This window comes from Apteryx mantelli, chromosome 2, assembly GCF_036417845.1.
Source record: "Apteryx mantelli isolate bAptMan1 chromosome 2, bAptMan1.hap1, whole genome shotgun sequence".
Lineage (NCBI taxonomy): Eukaryota > Metazoa > Chordata > Aves > Apterygiformes > Apterygidae > Apteryx > Apteryx mantelli.
The window spans coordinates 19,317,616-19,334,754 of record NC_089979.1 but is presented as its reverse complement, the minus strand read 5'-3'; the positions used below and the strand labels follow the sequence as shown (position 1 = coordinate 19,334,754).

At 41.0% G+C, this 17,139-nt stretch overlaps 1 protein-coding gene across 1 annotated transcript in view; it reads right to left on the bottom strand.

Moving 5' to 3' along the window:
- SYBU (syntabulin) overlaps window positions 1-17,139 on the bottom strand; it is a 47,443-nt gene that overhangs the window by 7,183 nt on the left and 23,121 nt on the right. Inside the window, exons 4-6 of the mRNA XM_067290229.1 lie at window positions 4,310-4,412; window positions 1,667-1,870; window positions 477-626 (exon numbers count right to left, since the gene is read on the bottom strand). Coding sequence (XP_067146330.1) covers window positions 477-626; window positions 1,667-1,870; window positions 4,310-4,412 — 457 coding nt within the window. The remainder of the gene's footprint in view (window positions 1-476; window positions 627-1,666; window positions 1,871-4,309; window positions 4,413-17,139) is intronic.

Below are 17,139 nucleotides of genomic sequence, written 5' to 3'. Positions count from 1 at the left end.
GTATGAAGTTGGGAAAAATTCAACCTAAGCAACAAAAACACAGGCAGGCACATGGGTTTGTGTAAGAGCTTTTCTTTCATTAGGGAAACCTCACTGACTAGGGTAGAACAGAAGACTGAGGTGATACATATTTGCAGGCATGAACTGTCTTCTGTATAAAAGGTCCTGATGCTAAATCAGACTGATAAAAAATGTCCTTTTGAAATATTATTCTATTAGGCAAGTTCAAAGAAGGGAAATGAACCAATCATATTCACCAAATTTATAACTAAACTGAATAGTACATATTCACTGAACAGGCTATGAAACCTGAAATGTCTGAAAACAGCTTAATCAGACTGACCATATTTTAAATTCCTGAGCTAAAACTTCTGTGAGGTCAAGATATGAGGAAAATATTCAGGATTCCCCCCTCAAATCCTTCTGAATAAATCTGACCCCTTCTTTATAACTCTGATTTCTGAAATGAAATGTACCTTCCTTGAAGTTTGCTCTCAGATTCCTTCAACTTTGTTTTCAAATGTCGTACTGTAACTTCTTTCTGCTGCAGAGGAGTCAAATACTGCTCTGGATTTGGTGGCTTAATGCCATGATTCTCACCACAAGACGTGTATCTCACTGATCGCCTGAAAAGAAAAAAAAACAAACCAACCACCACATAACATCACCCCTACAGTTCTTTAGTCTTGGCAGAAAGAAAGATATCACATTGACTGATATAAAGCTGAGTTTACACTTGACTCATTTTGAGCTTCTCTCAAGTATCAGCACAAGTGACTCAGTCTGGCAAATCAAAGTCCTTGAGGAAACTGCTGATTTGTGGCTATAGTAGAAAAACCACTATTTATTGTACTTGGTTTCAATGCAATTACATCAAATGAGATATTTGACTTTAAAATACCTAAACATCCTCTCATCTAAAATGGGTGGAGTGTTCAACAGCAGACAGCAAGGACACTTGCAAGGGCACTCAGCTGCAGACATGGCTGAGTAAGTTAGTGTAAAAATTCAGTTTAGATCCATGTGTGAAATATGAAATCAAGCACAGTGAAAGTAGTTTCATCCTATCTATCTTTAGGTGTATATCTGGCATGCCTGACAGCGAGATGCCCGAGGGACAAAGTGAGAAATGGCAGCAGAATGGAAGCCACATCCAGGTGGCAATTCAGTCTCTGTAATACATGAGATGTCCTATGGCAGGTATCTGTTTTCTTTTCTGTACATGAAACCGCACTCTTTAGGTAGGTGCCTAGGGCTAACCAGGGTGAATTTTTTGCATGAGTGTATACTCATGGAAACCCTACTACACCCAAAATTCTCTGAAGCAAAATGGAGCCTTTTATATGAAAGAGTCAGTAAAGCCACATGAGAATTGATGGTATGAAACCACATAAAAGTTCCTGCCTTGGAGTGAAAACCAACTACAGGAGACCTTTGACTAAGAGTAGCACTGAGTTTTACAGTGCTGAAACAATCAAGCTTTCACACTGGGAGAAAAATGTGGGATGGAGCAACTTGCTGACTGTCCTACCACCAATATGAAAAGTCACACCTATGTTGAGGAGCAAGATGACTTGCTCGCCAGTCCAGAGAGCTGATTCCACATTCGAGGGTGGAGGAGGTAAGTTAGTGCACTGAATACTGGGAGGATGACATAAATACTTGCCTCGTTACTGGGCTGCTGTCACTTCCTTTGTACGAGCCTGAGTTACTGCTACTGGCTGAAGAAGCTCCATAATTCTGGTGGATATTAGCAGGACTCAGCTGGTTTCTGCACAGTGTTGACAAAAGGTCCTTTTCACGGGAAGTAGGTGGGCTACCTCCAGACTTGCAGGACGAGGATCCATTATTCCGACCATAAGAGCCACGACTGGAGGGGGAACCAAAATGGTTAAAGCATATTAGACAATCCTTGTCACACAACCCACTATGTGTCTTATTTTAAACACAACTCTGTCTATGTCTATCTGTCTGAAACAGAAAAAACAGTGAACGGCTGGGAAGAAAGAAAGTCCTGATGGCATCAGCCACTGCACATTCTTTCATTGACTGTGAGGGTCTTAGTTTGAATTATGTGATCCAGGGAAACCTCTGGCATTTTCACATTCCTCTGTTTATAGTACAGTTTCCAGTGATTCCATCAGATCATCCATGTTCTCCAAACCTCTAACTCCTTTAAGTAATTAGAGGACTGCAATCTTGACTAGTTCCAAAAGAATCACGTTTCAGCTTTTCCCTGACAGGCCTGCAGAGAGATGCCTATCCTTGGAGTCTGATGGAGGGTTGTTGTGAGAGTGCTTTCACGGTCCTCAGCAAGCAGCCTGAGGGATCGCAGTGTGCAGTGAAAACAGATTTTTGTTTGAGCCACTGTTCTTTTGTGCCTTTGGCATACGGGGTGCTTCAGCTGTCATTGTCAGCTATTCATTTACTTAGATATAGTTTGAACCCTACTGAGAGAAGGCTGAAACGGTATTAAAATAGACAAAGAAAAGCACAGCTCTTTTCTTTCTTCCAATTTCTCCCATACATATCTACCTTTCTTTTCCCAATATTTATTAAATAATCTGATTGTTAATTGTGTGTGCTTGAAAGCAATTCACATCTGAACTGTCCAATGGCTGCCCAAGAACTGGGACGCTCTGAAAACAGCTTTTAGGGGTGCATTTTTATTTTGTTCAGTTGATTTGCTTCCCTACTGTGCCTCTACCTTCATTCTCTCTCATGGAATTTGTTGTTCTAAACTGTAACAAAGGAAAAAGGGAAGGTTTCAAAATATATGGAAAAAGGCAAATCCAGCCAGTGAAGAAGGACAGAACATAAAAAATAAAATACCACAGAATTATGAAGCAAAATCTTGTCTTAAAATTGTCTGAACTGGTTTCCTCCCTTCTCTGAAAATGGAACACTTTATAAGGAACAGATGGTTGAGTGGCTATGCTGCAAACCTTCATCACAGTGCTGTGGTTTGGGGGATTTTATAATTATTTTACAATAAAGTGCAGGACTGTGGTTTGTGACAAAACTGAAATGTTTCATAGCAAGTTAAGTCAAACAGTTAAAATGAATGTATTACAAAGGAGACATCTCTTTTCATTTTGTACAGTACAGCATCAATTTTTGTGTAAGGCAGAATCTGCACGTAATGTAATTACAGCAATGCATTTGCAGGAGCATTATTACAGAGGACTCCTAGCCAATTAAGTAGGACAGTATGGTCTAATTTAAAGCTATATTTAAACACACAACAATATATGCAATTACATATTCTCTCAAAGAAAAAGTAAAGGTCATTTTAGGACTTCATATTATATTTAGTGCTGCTTTTTTCACAGCCAATACTTTACTAGTTAGACTGATTCTAGAGAGAGTTTAACTACTGTTTATTTTTCTAACAGTCTCATGACACAGATAGGAAACTCTTCATTAAGCATCATTGCACGGATCCCTGTACACTGGGGCACACTGTGATCTTGGAGAAGCCTGTGTTCCTTGAGCATATGGGTATCCTGCTGTCCTTCCCCTTCTGCCTGCCAGCTCCACTCCTGTGACTGCGCAAAGGGCAGGAAACAAATCTTTCAGTTTGAACTCTTTACACCCACTCAAAAACTGTAATCAGCAGGGATTGCGTGGGCAGAGCACAATGTGCACTGCTCTCTCCAAACTCCCCGGTATTCAGAAGCAGTTCACATGTGATATGGAGAAAATTTACAGAAATCCTTATGAAATGTTCATTTAGATAGATAGATGACTATGATCTTTTTTTTAAATTTGTGTATAGTTTACTCACATAAAGATTAGACACAGGTGCTTTAGAAATGAGCATTAAAGGCAAAATTGTCGGCTTCTTCCTACGAAAAATAAGGTCATGATCTGTAAAGGTGCATGCTGAGCTGACAATTTATCACAGAAAAAAACCAAAGTGGTATGACCAGAAGGTTAAGGTTAATTGGTTAGAAGCACTGCTGTTAACTAACATATATCCAGCTGTTTCCCCCTCTCTTCCAGCCAATGCCTTTTTTACCTTACCTGATTGAATTGCAAATGCTCGTTATGAATAAATAACAAAAAAGTGCCAGTTAGCTGATTTTGTGGCATATTGACAGTTTTTGTTCTCCAAATACAGCATTTCTGTTCTCTCTCATATCACAGTTCTGACTGGTGTAAGTACTGCCAGAGAGCACACTGTAATCCAAATTGTTTTAAAACTCACAGTAGTGATATTATACATATTAGCTGCAAGGCATTACGTAATAGTGTCTCTCTGTACTAAGCAACACTTGAAATATATAGCACAAATTGCTTTGCTTACTTGCGAGAAAAAGAAGATCTTTTGCTTCCAGCAGCAGACATATGGACTTCAGGAGCTGAAATACTGCCTGTGCTGCTTGAAGAGCTAAAATCAGCTTCACTCCCTGGAAAGGAAAAGGAAAGAGTAAAACACGATGGAAATTACAACTCAAAGACTGTTTTCAAAATAACAGTGAATCACAAGCATCCTTCCTTTGTCTGTCTTGTGTGAATTTTAAAAGTTGCATGAATTTTCAAACATCCCTAAGGACAAGTACTGGATGTGTTCCAGATTTTCAACAGTTCCTCAGAACTGGCAATTCAACAAGAGTAGAAAAAAAATCGGACACAGAAACTTATTCTACGGAAACCATTTTAGAAGTAGACTAAAAACATTTGTTATGACAACCTGTTTGCTTTCTCACAGTTATCAACATAGGAATGAGGCTGCTGATAGGGCTCCTTCAAGAGCACAGTGATTAAGAACATACAGTTGCTACTGCATTTCTCTTCCTTTAAACCATTGGGAAGTACTACTGGCTGGGGAGAACGCTTGTCCTTTTCTGCTTTCTGAGATGATATACATGTATATAGGTTACTAGAGTAAATATATGTATATGTGTATGTGTGTATATGTGTGTGTATATATACATGTATTCAGATTTTCATGTGGCACAGAAGCATAGTAAGACAGTTCTAATAGATTTTAAATAAGCTAATAATAACGCGTGTCTCCCAAGTGCTTCTTGGATGATAAGCCATACTATCTGATTACTGACTTTCTGTGGATTACAGCTTTTATTTTCCAAGCTCTGTTATATACACGAAAAATGCACTCCCTTTGCTGAGGCCAGAAGGTAAATTTACTAAGAAAGTCTTATCATCTGGAAAAAAACCCTGAAGAAGATAGCTTTTTAAAATTTCATTTTGTCACTCAAATGGCAAATTTTCCAAGTTGTATCCATGTCTAATGCTGCAGAGTCACAATGATGGATAATAACTTTATTTCAGGGAATGGAAATAACTTTCCGACATACTTTAATAACAGCTGGTCAGCAGGAAGAAATATCATGATTTACATAGCAACTTTCATTTGGGAATTTCAGTGCACCTTGCAGCCATTGACTATCCTAGCATCACCCAAATCACACCGAGAAGTTGGGGAGGGGATTTGCCCAGGACCATTGAGCACGTGCGTGGTGCCCTGGCCCCACGAAGCTTCCCGCGCACAGGCTGACCCTTCCCGGGCCACCTAGGAAGCCACAAGGAACACCAGGAGGCCACCGAGGTAATGAGGCCAAGGAGGAGGGCACCTCGCTGCCCTCCCAACGCAGGGAGGGACACCGCTGAGTTGGGGCAAGGCTTCTTATGAAACCTCACACCGCAGACTTCCCAGCAGGGTTTATACCCGGGCTCTCCCAGGCAGCCCCCGCCACCCTTTGCCGGCTGTGCTGAGTGGCGGCTCTTCCCAGCAAGGGAGGCCTGAGAACACAGTTCCTGCTGTCTCCTTCAGAGGTGCCTCCACCATCCCGCACAGAAATATCCACTCAGGTGAGCAGTTGGAGACTTATCACAGAAGAGCTTTTTTTTTTTTTCTTTTTTTTGCTATAAACCACTTTTCCACGAGGGGGAGATGCAGCTACAGCTACTGTGATAGCCACCGTGACAAATAAAACCTCTAATTTGGGAGACAGTTAAATCTTTAGCACAGCTGACTGGCACATCTTAGGCTCCTGAATGCTCTGGACTGCAAAAAAAGGCATTGTTAGAGCATGTTTTCACGGGCACAGTCTTAAACAGGAGGAATCATTTAGTAAAAGACGTTAGACACTTATGGTCATAGTGGTTTCTGAACATACCTGTTCTGATTTAACCCAGTACAGTTTCCTAATTTCACAAAGTCCAAGTGTCAGAACACACATTACTCATTACTCCAACCTCTACATTCAATCTCAGATAACAACTGACAAGAATTGTTCTGTCTTTTTGGCAAGGAAAGCACTGCCCTTCCTGTGATGTCTTCTTGCTTGTTTGAATGCTGCAGGATTCAGCAGGATCAAGATGCTTTTATTGTGTTTTTTTTTTTTCCCCAGTTGCAAGTCTATAAGATATAAATCAGATCACTTTTGTTTACCTGTCACAGACACAGAAGCAAATAAGTTCAAGAAACTCAAGAACAAAACCAAACTCAGCCTATTCTCAATCATTAGCTGGGCTCTCTTGTGATGACAGGACAGAAGCCCATTATAGAGGAATCACCAGAGGAAATACATTTCAGAGTCAAGTCTTGGCTGTTTTCACGCTGAAGAGCTGTAATTGAAAAAGCATTAAAGACACACATTGTTTCTTGTTATTTAACGCTCTATAACATCCCAACATAAAAGGTATCTACAAGCCACAGTTTTTGGAAGAGAGGGAGTCTTTCCCAGCTAGAATTGTTGGTAGCAATAAAGTTGCCTTCCAAATAACCCTTGGTAAACACTTATACAGAGGGTGGGAGCAGGAATAGAAACAGCTGGAAGCAGGAGGTGTTGAACCTGTTAGTGGGGAGTAATGAGAAGTCTGTGATAGAGCAGATAGTTGTGCCTATTAAATAGTAAAACTGACAGACCAATAGATCTTAGAGGAAAGGGATTTTACAAGAGGAGTTTGATCTACATCTGACCTCTAAAACAAAATCTCTGGCTATAGCTGGTCTGTACCTGGCTGTCCTAGAGGAACTGTGACATTTTGGTTCAAAATTTCTCAGAAGGCCAAATTACCTTCACAGGAGGGTCATGTTAGGTGCAAAGCTGGGCACCAGGTGCAGAGGGCAGCCTGAAGAGGCTGCTTTTACCTAGGAGAATATATTTTGGCCTTAACACAGCCTAAAACTCAGAGTACACAAAGATGGCTTTAAACATCAGTCCGCTCTTCTCTGTGCTTCTTCTAACTCAGCCCAGCCCAGAATATTCCAGAGACTAATTTCAAAACAGAAAAATGTACTGCCTAGTTCTTGAAAATGGTATCCCAGGGATCCAGTTTTATTGCTTTTAATCAATTCCATACGCAGTATATAACATCCCTGAATAATCAGACCCATGGTGACCTGTGTCGCTACAGTCCTAACCAAATAGGAACCACATGCAAAGATAGGGAGGGGAGGGCAGGAGGGGAGCAACAAAGCCACTTTGTTTCACAGAATATTTATATCATGTCTGCAAATGCAGATGGCAACGATCCTCTCCTTGGGGAAGCAAAATGACCGTGGGACATAACGTCCGAAGCTGCAGTAGAGTTTTCCTGATAAACAAAACACTCTCATCTAAGAGATTAAAGTCCACGCAGAATACTGTCTCAGTATCATGCTAATCCCAAATCTAATTTTGCAAACAAGACCTGAACAGGTAAACATGTCACATAGATTTCATACCTCCAGTGTTCGGGCCCCCAACACATTTCCACCCTTGCAAGACGCCAACAGCTTTCCAAAGCAAAGTGCTGGCTCCTACACAGAGAACATGAGCCCGAGCTGAGGCTCATCTATGATTAAGTAGACCACACCATAATCAGATCATGTTATTGAAAGCATTTCAAGGAAGCAAGGCTTAATAATAGCCTCTCCCTGACCCGTTTGGCTTGGAGCGTAGTGCTGGGAAGGGCTGCCAAGCTAGGTACTGCAGATAAGGTTTATCAGAGCCTGGAAACGCAACCATCTCAAATCTGAGGTTTCTGAAAGACTGAAATACATCTGCAACAGGAACTGCTTCTATGAAGAAAGATTTAACCTCTCTGGCCCCAATTTCAACAACAGTTATGCACATCCTTAACACTGAGCACAGGAGACTACTCATGCTTAAAATTAGGCAGCATATATTTATAGGATCTTCCAGAACTTTTTGTAAATTAAAGAGGTCACAGTTAGTAGTATTCCCAAGTGTGATAGCTGATGTTCAAGCCAGCCTGCATGTAAAAATGCTTGACAGTAATGTTACTAGGAGACTTTTAAAAATAGTTTCTCCCATTTGGTAAACATCTCTATGTAAAATAAGACATTTACCCATATATAATATAAATTGTAACACATTCTTGTGGGTAAGTATTACTTCCATCTGCCAAATATTTCAACAAAGAGATGAAACTCCTTGTCTAACTAAGAGCAACACAGGTAGGAGCAGAATACAGCCTTTCTACAGCCACTCTCCAGACTGTCAACTACCCAAGGAAGCCTGTTGAATATTTTTGTTGCTGTGACAATGTGATCGCAAAAGCTCACAAATGTAAGCAGCAGAACAGCCTCAGAAGCAGCATTAACCATGAAAGAAGTGGACTTTTCTGAAAAACATATTCTTCTGTCCTGACTGGCTATAACACTTGTTTTGCCCTGGTCTGAGATCTTCCTGTTTACCAATCCCTGCCTGCAAAAGACACCACATGTTGAGGTGCCAGCTTCAGAGCTATCTCATTTGAAATTCATTCATACATATTTTTCCATGCTCTCAGCATCGGAGCACCAATAACCTGCTGGCAGGGCGGCTGACTCGAGAATCAGTGCTGACAGAAGTGCTCGTGCCGCACGTACGGCGTCTGATGCTGCGGGGCCGCGGGTCCGGCCTCGGGCTGCTGGGGACACCCACGGCTCTCAGAGCCCGGGGAAGGACAAGGCGACAGCTTGCGCTCAGCAGTGGTTAAGCAGACGGATGGCCAGCACCGTACTGTCACATTTTCCAGAATTCCTCCTTGCCTTGAATGGGTATCCAAGAAGGAGGAATGAAGTAGTGCAGCATCTAGCACCGTCCCCACGCTATACTGGCAAATGGGACACAGCACCAAGCTAAAAATACGCTGCGGACGGCATCGTGCTTTGTGCTTTTAGCTTTCGTGGCTTTTTGCTGCCTTGACAACACTGTGACCCTCACACAGTCCCAGCTGAGACGGAGGGGAGAAGGCGGGAGCCCACAGCCCCGCGGCTGCGCCCCGTGCCGGCAGCGCAGCGTGCGTGCCGTGCCGGCCTGCACAGCCACGGGCAGCGCAGAGAGGGAGGGAGGCGACAGCCTGCTAGGCGCACGGCTTCTCATCGTGCCCCGGGCTGGGGATCGCTGCTCTAGGAATCAGTATATTCCCGCCGGAGCACTGCAACTGACTGCGCAGCCTAGCACAAGTTACTCAAGGCCAGATTTTCCAACCTGTCCATGTGGTTATATTACAAACATTACCCATATATTACACCATACAAATATTACGATTATATTATGAGCTTGAGGGGGTGAGGAGAGGGAGTGAGAGATCATTGTGCAAGAGCAGTTGTGTCTGCAGGGGACACTGGTACATGTTTATCCAGTCGGTGCACTGCAGTCATCATGCCTACATTGGTGCGTGCAGAAAGGCCACACCTTTAACCCTGCTCTGCTCGCTTCCTCAGCTGTGCTCTTAGAATAATGACATGCTACTGTGATCATATAACACACATAATTAGCAGCTTTTACAGGTAGAACAGGCTAGACGTTTTGGGGACACCACAGCAGGCTGCAAGCACTGAAATGCCACATCGTATATGTATGTATATAGAGACAGTATGTGTATTTTTTACACAGAGACACACAAACATTCACATGCATGAATGGAGTGTGGAATCCAATTCTACTGTTTCTAGTCATTACAGATGGCTCAAATACCATGTCATGTGGTCTTCTGGCCTCAGATAGTATTAAAATTACACTTGCACTTCAGCATTTAATATTTTTTCCTTCTGTAAGAATAAAGTTGGAACTTTTTCACGTGCATTTTACCGTCTGTTTTCTACTTAAATGATAAGATTAAAATACAGAAAAAAGGGGAAAAGTTCAAGCAATATTTGTAACAGGAACATTGACAGCTGATCAGCAGAACTGGACTTCCAAAACTCAGGATGCATATGAACTTATTAAAGTCTAGTCATATTTTGTATGTCTTTTTTATTTACAACTTCAGTACTGATCCATAGCTGCCAACTTATATAAACCACAGAACTTACTTGTCTTGAAACCCCATAAACAAAGACTCTTTTATATATATCACTCTTGATGCTGGGTTTTGCATTTAGCCACCCAATGAAACAGAGCTGTAAATAAAACAGTGCTGACAGAGACAGCTTGTCCTCAAGTTGTAAAGCACTTAAATTCTCTGAGCTTACTAGCCTTCAAAAGCATTCTATTATAGGGCAAAGGGACCAAAATATGCATACACTTTCACCAGCCCCATGCAGCAAATAGGGAATTAAATGGAGCACTGCCTCTGAAGACAGCTTTATTTAGGGACCTCAGCATAATAAAAGTCCAGCAAAGCCATTAGAAGCAGCTAGAGAAGTAGAGAGGATTCACTTGTACTGTACACTATTGAAAGGATTTGTATTTCTAAGAGATTTAGTTTGATTTACCTTGGAACCTTTAATGCAGAGCCACATCTTTAGTTCTAATTTTTCACAGTGTAAGTAGTGTCTCCAGGAAAGCGGCTCCCTTTAGACTTAATATTGTTCCTGCAAGAATATTTCCGTATGCAACAAGCAATCTGAATCATTATTCACAGGCACTCATAAAAGTAAGAAAAAAAATGAGCTGGAAAGAAGTGATGAGCTTGCTTTAGCATTTCAGGCTTTTTCTTCAGATAATACCCTTAAAAATGACCTGTTTCAAGGGCAATGTGTCCTGCTGGGAAATGTAATCGCTGGCCACTGTCAGGGCCTTAAAGGGTCTTGGTTCCAGGCCCAGGTCTTAGACTTATCACTTATTTGACTTATTATTACTATACTTGAGACTTTTACCATAGACTTACTATTATATTTCATATGGAACAGTAACCAGATACAAACAGAAATAATCCTGGGAGCAAGGAACAGGACACAGGAACCTCCCCTGCATGTGGACGCTCTAATCATTGGGCTACAGAAGCTCCTGCATGCTCTTTTTCTGCCCATGTCTCATACTCCACTGCTACGGGATAAGCTGGGGATTCCCACCAGGTTTCTGTGGTTCAGGACCTCTTATGAGAGTGAGGATTTGAACTCCTTCGGTCTAAGGAGGGCACTGAACTCAAACCTTTCTTGTGAGCAAATGCTCTAACGGCTCTAGCTGTTACACAAAACGTGGTGGTACCACCGGTGCTGGCCACATTTTGAAGGAATGAAATGTGCTGGTTGTCAATACTCACAGACATGGTCTAGTGCCGGCAAGGAAGCTCGGAGTGAATTTGAGGCACATGTGGGCACACTCAGGACTACAAATAAGTGGTTAAGTCTGGGAGTCTCCCCTCTCTGCCATTTCCTACGGACTGTAGAGGGGTTTTTTTGGCCTGGTGTGCTTTTGGCTGTGAATCCCGGCCTTCCCTCATAATATAGTGCCCCTTCACCAGACTGCTATCTGTTTCAACCAAAAGTAGCTCAGATCTTCTACTAACCACATTTCAGCTGATTACATGGTCCAGTAACAGCTGGTGACCTGGGCAGCTGGCAAAGGTGCAGTCAGAAGGGACATGGAACAAAAATTTCAGTCTGAGTCTCCATAAATTATTCTAGCCTGCTGGGGGAGTAGATTTCCAGCTCAACGTCAGATAGCAGATTTCAGGTCCAAACTGCAACACAGATCCTAGTTCCCTGCATTCGGATCTGTACTTGATTTACAAATGATCCTTTTAATTCACACTGCTGGTTGTGTAATCTAAACTAATTATTACTTTTGATTTTTGCTCATCTTGCTGGCTTACTTGTCTTACTTTGGAAAAAGGTTTGTTATCAATTAATATAATCAAATTCTTCTCATCAAACAGCTTTCTGATCTCATCTAAATCTAAATCTATAGTCTTATGAGCACTGCAGATCTCAAAATGAATACAGAATATGACTTGTGTATGCTGTAAAACCACAATCAATTAAGCCTTTCCCTAAACACACTAGTCACTACAAACTAATTACTGATACTGGCTGGGAGTCATAATGTCTATTCTGCATATCACTATGATCTAGGCTTGTGTTTTTCTTAATTGTAGTTTTAATACGTGGATTTGTAGAGCAGCTACAAGTGGATGTTGGAACAGACAAAGAACATTTCAAGTAATTTTTTTCTGCTTTATATATTTTAAGGAGGTCTGTCAAACAGATATCAACCTGACCTGGGTATTTTTTTAGTAGTATATACAATTTGAGATGTTCTGACAATACTTTTTAAATGGCTCCCATAATTTTTCTCTTCTCAGCCTGAAATGACCCTTGTGAGGGGGGAACATTTGTTCACAGAGCAGAAGGGAAGAGTCTGGGGAACTTATCTTCCTGTTCAAACAAAGATGCTCTTTGGATCTGAGACAGACGGATGCTATCTTGCTGCATCAACCAGTACCGTATGTATTCCCTTACTACAAATGTTGAAACTGGATGTTTGAAAAATATACTGATAGTGATATAACATAATACTTAACTTGCATTTGAAAGTTTTATCAAATATATGTGTAAATGCACCTATACACAGATGTCTTTTACAAGTGAGTGTAATATGTCACTTCAGGAGAAATTTTAACATACCTGACATGGTGCTATTTGGTCTATTTCAAGAGAAATGAATGGGCTGGTCAGAAGTATTTTTAGGAGCTGGAAAATGTCATCTTTGGCAGGGATGACTTAGCAGCACCCAGAAAGGGAGTGAACTTCATCACAGCCTGGAAAAACATCCCAACCCTCCTCTCACTTTGGTGGCAGATTTTTAACAAAGGCCTTTCAGAGGCCCGTTCAACACATCTTCTAAATCTGGTTCCAATAAGTAAGAAGAGAGAGGCTGTCTGGTTTATAGCAATTAACTACACAGGCAAGCATCCACAGTATACATGCAAATGCAAAAAATCATATGCTAAACCTGATTCAGTTGAAAACTTTTGCACAATCACCCTTAATATGAGACATACGGTTTTCATTATAATGTAAATAAAACATTTTTAATCAGTTTGACATGATTTCAACAGTGAAAAGAAAAACAATGGAATGCGCAACATATCTGGGAGGCAACCAACTAAACAACTCTGCAGTTCCAAGGACAGAAAGCAAAATTTGTCATAATCTAATCAAATATTTACTACAACGTACACACTGAAATGATTACAAAAACTAATTGCGTTCAAGTGCCATTTACTGAAAAGAACAGCAAAACCCTAGTGATTGGTTGCCTAAACTACAATTTTTAGAGCAATAAAGTCAAAGTAGTTCCGAGAGCAATACACTTCAAGTTATGACTGCTGTCATTTGCTAGTTTTTTTTTCAATAGCACTTATCATTAAGAAGCACTAATTACAGACATGAAGACTGTGCTTTTCAGCTTACTAATCCTTGAGGGTTTATGGTCACACTATATTCTTCTGCCAATTCTAGGAAGCAATCACAGCCTGCTCAGTTCCTGGATTTCGAAAGCTAATAGCTTACTATTACTTACAGAATTTCAGAAGTGAGGAATAAGAGATCTGTAATGAAATACCTCCATATGTAACAAGGGCAAGGCTCATAATATTAATAAAATACGAAAGAAAGCCTGCAGAATTTTCTTTTCCTTTAGATATGTTTTATATAATGGTATATATAAGATACGCTGTTCTAAAGTAGCTTTACTATTTTGTTATTCGTTGGTTCAATGAGCAGTATCTAAGAGCATCAGGACACAAACGCATAAATACTGCCAAACTCCTAGATCCAGAAGGGGAATTTCAAAAATAACACTCTCCCCATCTGCTGCCTGGAGGCTGCACAGCCTCTCCCCGTCACATCAGCGGGGACGCAGGCTGCAGCCGGCAGCAGTAACGGGGCGAGGGAAGGGGCGCCCGTCCCCTGAGCCCCACGTCCTCTGCCCCCACCCATGAACCTGCCCAGGCTGGAGTACCTGCCTCATTCCTCACTCGCACATGGGGGAATCCAGCAGCTCTGACCTCCCCACAGCTTCCTGCTCCATCAGGAGACCCTGCCCTCCTGACGATACGCTGGTGCCCGAGCGCACGTAATTTCCATCACAGATGTTCCACTTTCTACTGGGTATCAAAGACGCGTTGGGCAGAGGAACAGACTTGGGAAAACTAAACTCTATAGTCTAAAGTTTTGGACACTCATCTGGGAAAAGGGCAACTTCTATCTGCTTGCTCTTCCAGCTGTTAGGGTTTTTTTAAAATTTATTTCTGTTTATTTATTGGAACAAGGACAGGAAACGTATTTCTCCTCTCTCCTAGGCTCTTCCTCAGCTCAGAATAGTAATTTAGGGTGAGAACCGAAATGGCACTTACTTATCTAAAACATTTCACCAGTGTTTTGATATCTAGGTACAGAAAAGCAAGTAAAATACCACTACTTAATCAGGTCAAGAGTCCGAGATGCCACAGCTCTCTGCAAAGGTCTGTTTAGTTGTTTATGGGTGAGTTGCTATTTTTGATTCCAGTCATCACCAGTTTAGCCGATGCCTTTATAACACAGTGAAATCAAATAACTGAGATTTGCATAACTAAAATAAAGACATGCCCTTAACTTCCCATGTCTACATGTAAACATAGATAAAAAAACACAAAGAATTTATTGACATGTCCACTTACTACTGCTCTGTTAAAAGTAAGCACTCTGAAGGAAACAAATACTCTTAGGTAAATCATTTAGTCATTAAAAACAAACAAACAAACAAACAGTTTGCTGAGCACTGAAACTGTTTAGGAATTGAAGCCAAACTTGGCCAGAAAATGGAAAAACAGAATTTTCAACTTTTTGTTTGAAATGATGCTTTCATTTTGAAAACTGCCAAGTTTTTCTTTCTCTTTTTAAAAGGGTGCTAAAACATTAAAAAATCTCCCAAGCATAAATTCTAATTCTAGTTTGAATATTGTCTTTGTTCAGTCTGAAACAAAGGCTTTCCTTACTGTTTTGATTTGGCAACAAATCCCCAAATCAGTTATTTGCATAGCTCCACTTTGAACATAATAAGATGTCAGACAAAAAAGAAATAGTGGATGTAAAGGAAAGTAAAAAAAAGAAATTATCTATCAACTCTTGAGTAAACATTGCTCAGAAAACAGTTTAACTCCCAGGATTCTCATTAAAAAGGCATTAATAACCTGGAAGAAATCCAAAAAAGGTCAACAATAATGATAATGGGATTACAGGGCAATATTTAGGAAGGGAGATTAAGGCAATGCAATTTTTGTATTCTAAGATAAAAAGAAATGCTGGCAACACTGTGTTTATCACGGGGAGGAGGAATACAGCTGGAAAATTGTGTAGCAAACAATGCAACATGAACAGAGGAGTCTTGCTGTGATGCATATTATTTCATGAATAATGACTTGAATAAAAACTGAAGGTTGGTGGGAGCTGGGCAAAGTAAAATTTAGCAGGAGCATATTCAGAATACTTTTAATATAACTGGGGAATCAGAAAGCTATTTTAAACATTGACATAAATAATAGGTACTGCAATTTAAAAGCAGAGCACAAAAAAAAAAAATTCTCCTAAGGGAAGATTCCTAATGGCCTCTTATGTATGCACAGTATTTCTTTACGTGTAGGTGAAGCAGGCTGAAAACCACAGAAAACAGCCAGGAGGAACAGGAAAATTCACTGGAGTAAATACACAAATTGCATAGCATGTTCTGGCTCTTACATCTTTTAGAGCAAATACTGAGTTTGTGCAGTGTGTATGGCATCAATTTCTTTTTTTTTTCTTTTTTCTTTTTTTTTTGGCAGGGGACCTCATACTCCATTCTGGATTAACAGAGGGTAGAAAATCTGCTTGGATATATAAGATTTTTTTTTGACTAAGATTGACAGCTGTTGCCATCTTCCATACCTGCCTCAACGCTGAACCCTAAACCCCAGGGCCATTCTTATGCTGGGACTCAGCTGCCGCCTGTTCCTGATGCAGGACCATGTCCCAGACCTTCTTAGGAGACCTGCCCCAAAAGGCATTTGGAGCTGAAAGATGATGTGATGGCACATGTGTCTCATCCTATGCAGCAGCCTGGTGGCTGTGGCACTCCCTGTAAAAGTCCCATATCTGAAACCTGTGGAAGCTGGAGCCCAGCCCTCCCATGGTCAGAGAGCAACTTTAAGGACCAGTGTGCAGAGCACCCTAGAGTGAGAGTCTCCCATTAAAGATGGATGTCCCATTTTATGTAAATCTAGAGCAATATGGGGATAATTAATGGGCCAGAGAAAGGGGTTATGGTGTGCGTTTTGGGAACTCTGGCTCAAATCCCTGATAAAACAGTTACTTAATTACACAAAGTAGAACAGCTTCCATGGGAGACAGCTCCGTGAGTCCCCTCAGACTAGCAGCCTGGTGACTAGGGCACTCTTCTCACATGCGCTGAAGTCCATCGTCCAACAGAGGCAGAAACAGATTCTAAATATAAGCTTCTTTCCCCTCTCCCTTACTGAATTAGGCAACAGGGGTCTCTATTTTTTGTGAGAAAGGACATAGGTACCAAGTTCCAGAAGATGATTTGTGCCCATGACTCTTGATTGTGGGTGGTCTGTACCTCCAGCCCAGCATTCAGCAGTTACTTATCTTTGATAGGTGGGGTTTAGGCCTCTGCCCTTTACTTAATATCTCCTCCAGAAAAAAAAATAATAAAATAAAATAAAAAAATCTGTGTTTTCCTTTGCTGCTTGCTGGCTTCTTTATCAGATATGTGTTTGTCACTGTCATGTCTGGGCACTTGGTGTGCCCTGGGAATCTTCTGAGCAATAAGAGATGCATGTTTTGAGTCTACTTCCCAACCACTAACTGCTTTTGCGTCTACTAAGCAGCACCTGAAAGGGTTTTTAGAAGGTGATGAATCCTAAAATTTGTGATGCAGAATTAAAAAATTGTTTTTTTTTTTCAGGCCAATT